This window comes from Macrobrachium nipponense, chromosome 43 (assembly GCF_015104395.2).
Source record: "Macrobrachium nipponense isolate FS-2020 chromosome 43, ASM1510439v2, whole genome shotgun sequence".
Taxonomy (NCBI): Eukaryota; Metazoa; Arthropoda; class Malacostraca; order Decapoda; family Palaemonidae; genus Macrobrachium; species Macrobrachium nipponense.
In genome coordinates, this window is record NC_061104.1 from 2,851,508 (window position 1) to 2,864,510 (window position 13,003).

Sequence of the window (13,003 nt, forward strand, 5' to 3'; positions counted from 1 at the left end):
CAGTTTGTGTATCCGTTGTGGTTAGCTGTGGTAGGTAGGAGTGGTAGTTGGTAGTGTGTTTGCAGTTGGTGGTATCCGTTGTTAGCTGCTGTGGTGGTGAAGTAGTTGCAGTGGTGTTTTTTCAGTGTATCCAGTTTTTGTGGTACTGTGGAGCTGTGGTGGGTAGGAGTGTAGTTGCAGTGGTGTTTTGTTTTCAGTTGTGGTATCCGTTTTGTGTAGCTGTGGTGGTAGAGTGGTAAGTTGCAGTGGTGTTTGCAGTTGTGGTATCTGGTTGGTTGTTAGCTTGTTGGTGTAGTGGCGTTGTGGTTTTCAGTTGTGGTAATCGGTGTGGTAGCTGTGGTGGTAGGAGTGGTAGTTGCAGTGGTGTTTTCAGTTGTGGTATCCGTTGTGGTAGCTGTGGTGGTAGGAGTGGTAGTTGCAGTGGTGTTTGCAGTTGTGGTATCCGTTGTGGTAGCTGTTGTGGTAGTTGCAGTGGTGTTTGCAGTTGTGGTATCCGTAGTGGTAGCTGTGGTGGTAGGAGTGGTAGTTGCAGTGGTGTTTGCAGTTGTGGTATCCGTTAGTGGTAGCTGTGGTGGTAGGAGTGGTAGTTGCATTGGTTGTTTGCAGTTGTTAGTACCTGTTGTGGTGGTAGCTTGTGGTGGTAGGAGTGGTATTCCGTTGGTGGTTTTCCAGTGGTGGAGTGGGATTGCCCGTGTGGTCAGTGTTCCGTGTAGGTAGCTGGTGGTGGTAGGATGGTAGTTGCAGTGGTGTTTTCAGCTGTGGTATCCGTTTGTGGTAGCTGTGGTGGTAGGAGTGGTAGTTGCAGTGTGGCCAGTTTGTTTGTATCACGTTGTGTAGATCCGTTGTGGTAGCTGTGGTGGTATGAGGGGTAGTTGCAGTGGAGTTTTCAGTTGTGGTATCTGTAGTGGTAGCTGTGGTGGTAGTAGTGGTATTTGCAGTGGTTTTTGCAGTTGGTGGTTTCCGTTGTGTTATCTCTGGTGGAGGAGTTGTAGTGGCTGGTGGTTTTGCAGTGGTGGTTTTATTCCGTTGTGGTAGTGTGGTGGTAGGAGTGGTAGTTGCAGTGGTGTTTTCAGTTGTGGTATCCGTTGTGGTAGCTGTGGTGGTAGGAGTGGTAGTTGCTGTGGTGTTTTCAGTTGTGGTATCTGTAGTGGTAGCTGTGGTGGTAGGAGTGGTAGTTGCAGTGGTGTTTTCAGTTGTGGTATCCGTTGTGGTAGCTGTGGTGGTAGGAGTGGTAGTTGCTGTGGTGTTTGCAGTTGTGGTATCCGATGTGGTAGTTGTGGTTGGTTGTTGCAGTGGTGTTTGCAGTTGTGGTATCCGTTGTGGTAGCTGTGGTGGTAGGAGTGGTAGTTGCAGTGGTGTTTGCAGTTGTGGTATCCGTTGTGGTAGCTGTGGTGGTAGTTGCAGTGGTGTTTATTGTTTGCAGTGTGGTATACCGTAGCATGGTAGCTGTGGTGGTAGGAGTGGTAGTTGCAGTGGTGTTTTCAGTTGTGGTATCCGTAGTGGTAGCTGTGGTGGTAGGAGTGGTAGTTGCAGTGGTGTTTGCAGTTGTGGTATCCGTTGTGGTAGCTGTGTTGGTAGGAGTGGTAGTTGCAGTGGTGTTTTCAGTTGTGGTATCCGTTGTGGTGCTGTGGCGTAAGAGTGGTAGTGCAGTGTCAGTTTTGTATCCGTTGTGGTAGCTGTGGTGGTAGGAGTGGTAGTTGCAGTGGTGTTTGCAGTTTTGGTATCCGTTTTGGTAGCTGTGGTGGTATGAGGGGTAGTTGCAGTGGTGTTTTCAGTTGTGGTATCTGTAGTGGTAGCTGTGGTGGTAGGAGTTGTAGTTGCAGTGGCGTTTGCAGTTGTGGTATCCGTTGTGATAGCTGTGGTAGTTGCAGTGGTGTTTGCAGTTGTGGTATCCGTTGTGGTAGCTGTGGTGGTTGATGCAGTTGGTTTTTGGCAGTTTTTGTGGTTATCCGGTTTGTGGTAGCTGTGGTGGTTGTTGTTTGCAGTGGGTTTTGTTTTCGGTTTGTTGGTATCCAGTTGTGGTAGCTGTGGTGGTAGAATGGCGTAGTTGTTCGTGGTGTTTCAGTTGTGGTATTCCATTTTGGTAGGATGTGGTTTGGAGGAGTTGTAGTTGCAGTGGTGGGTTTGCAGTTTGTGGTCTATACAATTGTGGGTAGCTGTGGTGGTAGGAATGGTAGTTGCCGTGGTGTTTTCAGTTGTGGTATCCATATTGGTAGCTGTGGTGGTAGGAGTGGTAGTTGCAGTGGTGTTTGCAGTTGTGGTATCCGTTGTGGTAGCTTTGGTGGTTGTTGCAGTGGTGTTTGCAGTTGTGGTATCCGATGTGGTAGCTGTGGTGGTAGGAGTTATAGTTGCAGTGGTGTTTGCAGTTGTGGTATCCGTTGTGGTAGCTGTGGTGGTAGGAGCAGTAGTTGCAGTGGTGTTTGCAGTTGTGGTATCCGTTGTGGTAGCTGTGGTAGTTTTTGCAGTGGTTTTTTCAGTTATGGTATCCGTTGTGGTAGCTGTGGTGGTAGGAGTGGTAGTTGCAGTGGTGTTTGCAGTTGTGGTATCCGTTATGGTAGCTGTGGTGGTTGTTGCAGTGGTGTTTGCAGTTGTGGTATCCGTTGTGGTAGCTGTGGTGGTAGGAGTTGTATTTGCAGTGGTGTTTGCAGTTGTGGTATCCGTTGTGGTACGCTGTGGTGTAGGAGTTGGTAGTGTTTTTGGCAGTGGTTTTTGACAGGTTGTGGTATCCTTAGTGGTAGCTTTGTGTAGGTAGTTTGTATTGCGAGTGGTTGTTCGCCGTTGTGGTATTCGTTGTGGTAGCCTGTGGTGGTAGAATGGTAGCTGAGCCGGGGTTGGTGTTTGCAGTTGTGGTATCCGTAGTGGTAGCTTTGGTGGTAGGAGTTGTAGTTGCAGTGGTGTTCGCCGTTGTGGTATTCGTTGTGGTAGCTGTGGTGGTAGGAATGGTAGCTGCAGTGGTGTTTGCAGTTGTGGTATCCGTTGTGGTAGCTGTTGTGGTAGTTGCAGTTGCGTTTTCAGTTGTGGTATCCGTTGTGGTAGCTTTGGTGGTAGGAGTGGATAGTTGCAGTGGTGTTTCGCAGTGGTGGGTTTATCCGTTGTGGTAGCTGTGGTGTAGTTTGCAGTGGTGTTTTCAGTTTGTGGTATCCGTTGTGGTACTGTGGTGGTAGGAGTGGTAGTTGCGAGGTGTTTTCAGTTGTGTATCCGTTGTGGTAGGTGTGGTGTGTAGGCGTGGTAGTTGTGGCAGTTGGTGTTTTCAGTTGTGGTATCCGTTGTGGTAGCTGTGTGGTAGGAGTGGTAGTTGCAGTGGTGTTTTCAGTTGTGGTATCCGTTGTGGTAGCCCCTGTGGTGGTAGGCCCAGTGGTCAGGTTGCAGCTGTGGTGGTAGGGTGGTAATTCCGTGTGTTTGCAGTTATGGTTTCCGTTATGGTAGCTGTGGTGGTAGGAGTGGTAGTTGCAGTGCTGTTTTCTGTTGTGGTATCCGTTGTGGTAGCTTTTGTGGTAGTTGCAGTGGTGTTTGCAGTTGTGGTATCCGTTGTGGTAGTTGTGGTGGTAGGAGTGGTAGTTGCAGTGGTGTTTTCAGTTGTGGTATCTGTTGTGGTAGCTGTGGTGGTAGAGTGGTAGTTGCAGTGGTGTTTTCAGTTGTGGTATCCGTTGTGGTAGCTGTGGTGGTAGGAGTGGTAGTTGCAGTGGTGTTTTCAGTTGTGGTATCCGTTGTGGTAGCTGTGGTGGTAGGAGTGGTAGTTGCAGTGGCGTTTTCAGTGTTGGTATCTGTAGTGGTAGCTGTGGTGGTAGGAGTGGTAGTTGCAGTGGTGTTTTCAGTTGTGGTATCCGTTGTGGTAGCTTTGGTGGTAGGAATGGTAGTTGCAGTGGTGTTTGCAGTTGTGGTATCTGTTGCGGTAGTTGTGGTGGTAGGAGTGGTAGTTGCAGTGGTGTTTTCAGTTGTGGTATCTGTTGTGGTAGCTGTGGTGGTAGGAGTGGTAGTAGCAGTGGTGTTTTCAGTTGTGGTATCCGTTGTGGTAGCTGTGGTGGTAGGAGTGGTAGTTGCAGTGGTGTTTGCAGTGTTGGTATCCATTGTGGTAGCTGTTGTGGTAGGAGTGGTAGTTGCAGTGGTGTTTGCAGTCATTGTATACATAGTGGTAGCTGTGGTGGTAGTTGCAGTTGTGGTATCCATTGTGGTAGCTGTGGTGGTAGTTGCAGTTGTGGTATCCATTGTGGTAGCTGTTGTTGTAGGAGTGGTAGTTGCAGTGGAGTTTGCAGTTGTGGTATCCATTGTGGTAGCTGTGGTGGTAGGAGTGGTAGTTGCAGTGGTGTTTGCAGTTGTGGTATCCGTTGTGGTAGCTGTGGTGGTAGGAGTGGTAGTTGCAGTGGTGTTTGCAGTTGTGGTATCCGTTGTGGTAGGTGTGGTAGTAGGAGTGTTTGTTGCAGTGGTGTTTTCAGTTCTGGTATCCATTGTAGTAGCTGTGGTGGTAGTTGCAGTTGTGGTATCCGTTTTGGTAGCTGTGGTGCTAGTTACAGTTGTGGTATCCGTTGTGGTATCTGTTGTGGTAGGAATGGTAGTTGCAGTGGTGTTTGCAGTTGTGGTATCTTTTGTGGTAGCTGTTTTGGTAGGAGTGGTAGTTGCTGTGGTGTTTGCAGTTGTGGTATCCGTTGTGGTAGCTGTGGTGGTAGTTGCAGTTGTGGTATCTGTTGTGGTAGCTGTGGTTGTAGTTGCAGTTGTGGTATCCGTTGTGGTAGCTGTTGTATTAGGAGTGGTAGTTGCAGTGGTGTTTGCAGTTGTGGTATCCGTTGTGGTAGCTGTTGTGGTAGGAGTGGTAGTTGCAGTGGTGTTTTCAGTTGTGGTATCCATTGTGGTAGCTGTGGTGGTAGTTGCAGTTTTGGTATCTGTTGTGGTAGCTTTGGTGGTAGTTGCAGTTGTGGTATCCATTGTGGTAGCTGTGGTGGTAGTTGCAGTTGTGGTATCCGTTGTGGTAGCTGTGGTGGTAGTTGCAGTTGTGGTATCCGTTGTGGTAGCTTTGGTGGTAGGAGTGGTAGTTGCAGTGGTTGTTGCAGTTGTGGTATCCGTAGTTGTACCTGTGATGGTAGCTGTGGTTGATCCGGCAAAAAAAGGAAAATATTAGAATATAATTTATAATAATTAGATAATAAATGTGATGCAATGATTAGTGATCTTTTTGATCAGTAATTATTGATAATGAAGTATATGCGGATGGAGACGAAACTCAGATAGATCCTTTCTTAATGACTTTATTTTTAAGACTAACTTATAATGATATACAGTTTAAAAGAAGACAAGATAGTTAACATGGTAGTTGTACTTAATGAGTAGTAAGTATCTGTAAACACAAATATAACCTCTGGTAATAGGTAGTTATAAACATAAATACCTAACACCTTTTCCCCTCGGGAAAAAGAATGAATGATTAAAGCAAATAAAAGGATAAAGCAATCAATAATTAAATGGTGGCATAGCTTTGAATAAATAATACAAAAACATACTTAGTGCTATTAATTATTTTACATTCTAAAATAGTCAGGTGGTCTACTTTGTCTGGTAGACCTTCGAAGTTTTGGTAATTCAGATATCGATCTATCAGGTGAGCCATCAGAAGTTTTACCATTTTCATTTCCCGATAGTTCTTCTGCAGCTGCCGCCTCCTTTTCTTCTACATTTGGGATTTCATTTTTCTCTGCACCTGCAACTGCATCGCCTAACTCTTCACGAGTATGTATGAACTCTTTTGGTAATGGCGGGTCTGGATAGCTGACCAACTCTGAAGAATCACGTGCTAAAAGTTCATTTTTGTTATCTTGAGAATCATTGGAGATCAGTCTCATTTGATCAATATGCCTTTTCCATATTAAGTTACCGTCCACTTGTACATTGTATGTGCATGGACCCAATTTTAGAACCACAACTCCTCGAGTCCATATGCCCTTCTTGGTATTTTGACGATAATCCCGAACCAGTACCACGTCCCCTATATAGAGTTCCCTCATTGGTTTCTCGTTCTCTGAGGATTTTCTTTCAATTCGCTGAGATGCATCTGGGTGTAGTAAATCAAGGCGAGTGCGTAACTGCCGACCCATGAGCTCTGCAGGCGTGCGTTTTGTTGTACAGTGAGGTGTAGTTCGGTAAGTCAGTAGAAATTGACACAACTTGGTATTTAAAGATGTATTACATGATTGCAATGTTCTCATCGCCCTTTTCATTCCTTGTTTGAATGTTCTTACTGTATTTTCGGCCTGCCCATTACTGCTTGGGTGATAAGCGGGTATCAGTATATGCTTTACACCATTTTGGGTCATGAACTCTTTAAATTCCTCAGCCACAAACTGTCTGCCATTATCAGACACGAGCTCTACACAAACCCCATGCTGAGCAAATACCCGCCGCATGATCTCTATGGTATTCATAGTTGTAACTGATTTCATTGGGTGTACTTCTGGCCATTTTGAATATGCGTCAATCATAATGAGGTACATTTGTCCCAGGAATGGTCCTGCGAAATCAACATGTACTCTTTTCCACGGACCATTGGAGTCACAATCTGGTAAAGGCAACCGTGAGAGTGCATCAGCATTTCCATTGTCACTTGAACGACGTAATTCAATGTCATAATCATAAGCTGCTAACTGTATAGCCCAGCGTTGTATTCTTGCAGCTGCAAGGACTGGAATGCCCTTCCTGGGTCCCAGAATGTATGACAGTGGTTTGTTATCTGTAATAAGGGTGAATTTACGACCATATAAATATTGATGAAACTTCCGTAGTCCAAAGATGATTGCCAAACCCTCGCGCTCAATTTGGGAATAGTTACGTTCAGTGGGTGTTAACATTCTTGATGCATAAGCAATTGGTCTTTCTCCGTTACTGGTGATATGGGAAAGCACTGCTCCAAGTCCTTTAGGTGATGCATCTACTGCCAACGTCACAGGTTTACTCAAATCATAGTGCACTAATACTCCTGTTTCAGTGGTCAGCATTTTTTAATCTCGGAAAAAGCTCTTTCACACTCCACTGACCAATGCCATTTTCTGTCTTTATGCAGTAATTCCGTGAGAGGCGCTGCGACTGATGAGAGATTTGGCACATAGCGACGGTAATGGTTTACCAGCCCCAGGAAGGATTGCATTTCAGACCTTGATTCTGGCCTTGGTGCCTCCGTGACTGCTGCAATGGCATCCTCCGTCATATGAATACCCTCTTCATCTACAATGAAACTCAAATATTTCAAGGAGGGCTTCATAAATTCACATTTCGACAAATTACATTTCAACCCATTAATGTGCAACCGCTCAAGTACCTTTTCAAGATTGTGTAAATGTTCAGCTTCGGGTCTCCCAGTAAGACTAATATCATCTATGTTGCATCCACAAGGCACTCCTTGCAGAACTTTATCCATTAAAGACTGAAAAAGTTGTGGTGCTGCTGAGACACCATATGGTAAACGTGTATATCTGTACAAACCAAGTGGTGTGTTAATCGTGACATATTTCCTAGATTCCTCATCTAGTTCCACTTGCTGATAAGCTTGCGATAAATCTAACTTTGAGAAGGTTTTTCCACCGTTCAGTCGCTGGTATAGTTCATCTGGATTTGGCATTGGATGTTCAGGGTTTTCCACATAACGATTTATGGTGACCTTGAAGTCACCACAGATCCTAATAGAGCCATTGTCTTTTGAAACGGGCACTATCGGTGCCGCCTACTCACTATAGTCAACTTTCTCAATAATTCCTTCCAATTCTAGTCTTTTAAGTTCTGCATTCACAGCATCTCTGATTGCATAAGGAACTGTCCTCGCTTTATAAAAGATTGGTTTTGCATCCTTTCTCACACGAATATGAGCCTTTATATTCTTGGCTGTACCCAGTTCACCATCAAAGACATCACCATATTTCCTTAACAGTTCTTCTAACTTTGAGGTTTTCAGAATACCAGAATGCAGATGATTTACAGCTAACTTTTTCCAGTCAAATTTCGCAAAATGCAGCCAGTCCCTACCGAATAAGGCAGGTCCATTCCCCTGTACCACATACAATGGCACTTCCTCCACTCTGTGTCCATGAACTTCCATAGTTACGTAGCATATCCCGACGACTTCTATTTTTTCTCCCGTCATGATTTTCAGCACAATATCGCTGGATTGAAGTACTGTATTTTTCAGATGTTTAGCGTAGAACTCTTCACTTATCAGTGACACAGACGCTCCCGTGTCCAATTCCATATCAATTGGTATCCCATTTAATTTAACTTTCACTATTATCTCTGGAACCTTATTGTGTCTTGCTTTCATTTTCTTAACACAGTATTTCAATGTATTGCACAATTCATCCTGTAGTTTGCACTCTGTAGTTTCTTCTTTCAAGCAGCTGGTCTCCTCCTCTGCCATGTTGACCGTCGATCGTTTCCTTCCTTGTCTTCCATATTTCCAATTTCGATTGACTGTGGTGTGATTTTCCATTCGGCACATTCTACGAAGGTGTCCTTTTTTATGACACCCATTACACTCAGTATCCTTATGGAAACAAACATCAGCCTTATGGTTTGTCTTCCCGCAACGGTAACACTCAAGGAGAGAAGCTTTCGGCCCAACAACTTTTTTTACCTCCTGAGTTTGACCCTGAATCTTCGTGACGTTTTCATCAGCCATTTCCTGACTTAAAGCAATCGAAAATGCTTTCTTTAAGTCAAGCTGCTGTTCACTTAATAGTTTCCTCTGTGCCGAGCGGTTGGCCAATCCAATAACAAACAAGTCTCTTAAAACTTCCTCTTGAAAAGCACCAAACTGACATGTTTCCGCCAATTTCCGTTGCTCCGTTGCAATAATCAGTTGATGGATTCTTCCTTGGACGTTGTTTCCTATTGTAAAACTTGAAACGTTCAGCTATCAGGATGGGTTTTGGGTGAAGGTGATTTTTCAAAAGCTCAGTAAGTTCTCGATAAGTCCTTGAAGAGGGCTTATTAGGGGCACGCAATGTCTTCAGAAGTCCATATGTGGGAGCGCCGACGGCACTCAAGAAAACTGCCCGTTTCTTATCTTCCTCTGTTATGTCATTTGCTAAGCAGAACTGATCAAACCTTTCGACATAATCTTCAAAGTCCTCGGATTTGTCATATGCTGCTATATTACCCAAATGCGCCATCCTTAATTTTCCCTTTCGTGAGTCAGTTCCTCGTCGCCATTGAAGTATTTGGATGGAGACGAAACTCAGATAGATCCTTTCTGAATGACTTTATTTTTAAGACTAACTTATAATGATATACAGTTTAAAAGAAGACAAGATAGTTAACAGGGTAGTTATACTTAATGAGTAGTAAGTATCCGTAAACACAAATATAACCTCTGGTAATAGGTAGTTATAAACATAAATACCTAACAGATAAATCCTTTTGATTTACTTTGAAATCCTTAAGTTTTTAAAATCTGAATAATATTTTGGTCAGTAAGCATTTGGATTTACTTTGCAATCCCCTTAAAATCCTGAAGTCCTTAGAATCTAGATAATCTATTTAATGCTGATAAATCCTTTGAATTTACTGTAAAAGTCCTTCAATCCATAAAATCTCAATGAGTCTTCCTGATAAATCCTGCGGATTAACTTGGAAATCCTTGAAATCTCGAATATCTTTATTGATAAATCCTTTGGGTTTACCTTGTAGTCTTTAATTCATGAAAGTCTATAAAACCTCTATAATCTTTGCTGATAAATCCTTCAGAAATACTTTCAATTCCTCAAGATCTAAGGTAACTAATTAACTAAAGATTGAAGATCTGCAGAACTATAGGTCATTTACTTTTCTAAGATCGCTGTGGTGTGGCTTGTACAGATATCATACGTTACCAATTTTCATGTTATGGCGATCGAATTAGCTTCATGGAGTCTATTGAAATAGTTTTCATTTCTTGAACTGTAGTTCTTTGTTTCCATCAGATATTTTGAATATATCTTATTTCGTCTATTCTTGGTTAAAATCTTAGTTTCTTTAATGAATATGAAGGTATGGCATATTTTTCCCCGGCAATGCCAGATCTGAGTTTAGGGGTCCTAAGAGGATTTAAAAGGTCATGGTCAGTATCATTAAAGGATATTCGCTCTTGACCAGCCACTGTGATAAGGGCTCCCATACATTTGGCCGATGGATATTTAACCGAAGAATATTTGGCCAAAAATGTTATAGACGTACCTACATGAATGTTACACCCGCAATCGTTCTGTTAATTATAACAAGCAATCTCAACAGTTCGAAAACAATAGGCATTTACTTTGAATTTACGATCTTAATTGTTGAATTGGGTAACTGGTACTTTTTCACCTCAAACACTTTGAACTAGCCATGCTCAATTGAAATCAACTTTGTTAGTAACCTACCACGTTTCCCAATTTTTATTTACAGAGCCTGCTATATGTATTTATATTTATGTTCTATATTAATGTGTCATATATATAAATATATACATATACAATCATCCACCCTTCTATTTGCCGTCTAGTTTCAAAGGTAAAGAAAGAGCAATTAAATTGGGAGTTAACAATTGAGAGTGTAAATCCAGGGCTTACATTGAGAGCATCGAAGAAGTATCAGATATTAAACACAAGGCTAGTGTCTATCATTGAGAAATATGAGGATTAAAAAAAATAGATTTTCTTAGAGCAATTGCGCACAATCTTTAAATACTTATGAACATACATCTTATTGTATTTTTATGGGCTTATTTTTTGGCAATAAACTGTTAATTAAAACACTTAAAGTAAAGTATTTTTTGTTACTATTCGCGCTTGTAAAATTTCGGCCAAAATGGTTTGTTGACCAAATGTCCGGCCAAGGTGATAAGTATGGGCAGCCCAAGTGACTCGCAAATGCCTTCACCCACCATCTGAGGCCAAGGATATAGTCTATAATGTCCTGAAATACATCAGTTTAGAAAAACAAAAAGGAGGTTATGTAACTGATGTTCCGAAGGTTATCCAAATAACCTCTGAAGCACAAAAGTGTCAGAAATGACTATTTGTAGAATTGACAAGAAAGCAAGAGAGACGGGAAATCTAGTTGAATCTCCAGTCTTTACAAAACAAGAAAAGATAAAGTGAATACTGTGACTAACTTGGATGATTTTGATAAAAATGTTCTGTGAAGAAGTAATGAGTGGATGTCTTTTCTTATAAAATGAACCAAACAAAACAAGATAGTGAATCTTTGAGGTCATAATAGATCGATTGACTTATGAATTTATGTCCCAAGGCCAAAACCGTAGCAAACAGACCATTTGGCGCATCTATAATTTTAGAAAGAGAATGAAGGAACAAAGAAATTCGAGAAAGAAAAAAGTTAACAGGGAAGAAGCAAACCTTTTCCCTCGATTCCCAAGCGAATCTTCCCAAGAAGGATTATATCTGGAGGAAGCATTTAATGGAGCTTACATACCCTTATATAGGACAACTCTTTTCTACTTGGCCCCACCAGAGCGATCTTAAAAAAGTAAACGAACTACAATTTTAATTTTAAAGTCTATAGCTCAAAATTATGAAAAAAATGACAACTCCACATAAGGGAAATAACACTCTCAGATGATGCAGAAAAATGTAATATAATTTCATGGGTAAATCCGTTTTTCTTTTATTTATTAATTGATGGAAAATGTCTAAGATGCAAAACAGTGAAATAATAACTAGTATAATAAGCAAATAAGGCAAAGATACAGTTTTGCATTTGTATAAGCAGCTATTTGAAAATAAGAATGTACAGATATGCAAATTCCTCATAGGCAAAACCATTCCTAAAACTAAATAAACGCAGACTGACAAATTTCAAGATTCCAAATTTGTTAGCGTCTTCAGCATGTGGCTAAGGAGATGATTAGGGGCTAGTAACTGATGTTGTGGCTGTGGTAGTTCAAGTGGTTATAACTGTTGTAGTACCTGTGGTTGTTGCAGTTGTAGTTGCAGTGGTAGTGTCTGTGGTGGTAGGAGTGGTAGTTGCAGTGGTTGTTGCAGTTGTAGTATCCATAGTGGTAGCTGTGGTGGTACGAGTGGTAGTTGCAGTAGTTGTTAAAGTTGTAGTATCTGTGGTAGTAGCTGTGGTTGTAGGAGTGGTAGTTGCAGTGGTTGCTGCAGTTGTAGTATCTGTAGTAGTAGCTGTGGTTGTAGGAGTGGTAGTTGCAGTGGTTGTTGCAGTTGTAGTATCCGTGGTGGTAGCTGTGGTGGTAGGAGTCGTTGTTGCAGTTGTAGTATCCGTAGTGGTAGCTGTAGTGATAGCTGTGGTGGTAGGAGTTGTGGTTGGAGTTGTAGTATCGGTAGTGGTAGCTGTGGTGGTAGGAGTGGTAGTAGCAGTGGTTGTTGCAGTTGTCGTATCTGTAGTGGTAGCTGTGGTTGTAGGAGTGGTAGTAGCAGTGGTTGTTGCTGTGGTGGTAGGAGCGGTAGTTGCAGTGGTTGTTGCAGTTGTAGTGTCCGTAGTGGTAGCTGTGGTGGTAGGAGTAGTTGTTGCCGTTGTAGTATCTGTAGTGGTAGCTGTAGTGGTAGCTGTGGTGGTAGTAGTTGTAGATGTAGTTGTAGTATCAGTAGTGGTGGCTCTGGTGGTAGGAGTAGTAGTTGCAGATGTTGTTGTAGTTGTAGTATCAGTAGTGGTAGCTGTAGTGGTAGCTGTGGTTGTAGGAGTGGTAGTTGCAGTGGTTGTTGCAGTTGTAGTATCTGTAGTGGTAGCTGTGGTGGTAGGAGTTGTAGTTGCAGTTGTAGTATCCGTAGTGGTAGCTGTGGTGGTAGGAGTGGATGTAGCAGTTGTAGTATCCGTAGTGGTAGCTGTAGTGGTAGCTGTGGTGGTAGGAGTGGTAGTTGCAGTGGTTGTTGCAGTTGTAGTATCTACAGTGGTAGCCGTTGTGGTAACTGTTGTGGTAGGGTAGGTAGTTGCAGTTGTGGTATCCGTAGTGGTACCTGTAGTGGTCGGAGTGGTAGTTGCAGTGGTTGTTGCAGTTGTGGTATCCGTAGTGGTACCTGTAGTGGTCGGCATG

At 42.7% G+C, this 13,003-nt stretch overlaps 1 protein-coding gene across 1 annotated transcript; it reads right to left on the reverse strand.

Moving 5' to 3' along the window:
• Window positions 1–278: 278 nt before the first annotated feature.
• LOC135213768 (mucin-2-like) lies at window positions 279–13,002 on the reverse strand. Its single transcript, XM_064247894.1, has 2 exons — window positions 11,919–13,002; window positions 279–505 (listed from the first exon to the last, which is right to left on the reverse strand). The coding sequence occupies exons 1-2, from the start codon at window positions 13,000–13,002 to the stop codon at window positions 279–281; spliced, it is 1,311 nt and encodes a 436-aa protein (XP_064103964.1).
• Between the last annotated feature and the right edge of the window lies 1 nt (window position 13,003).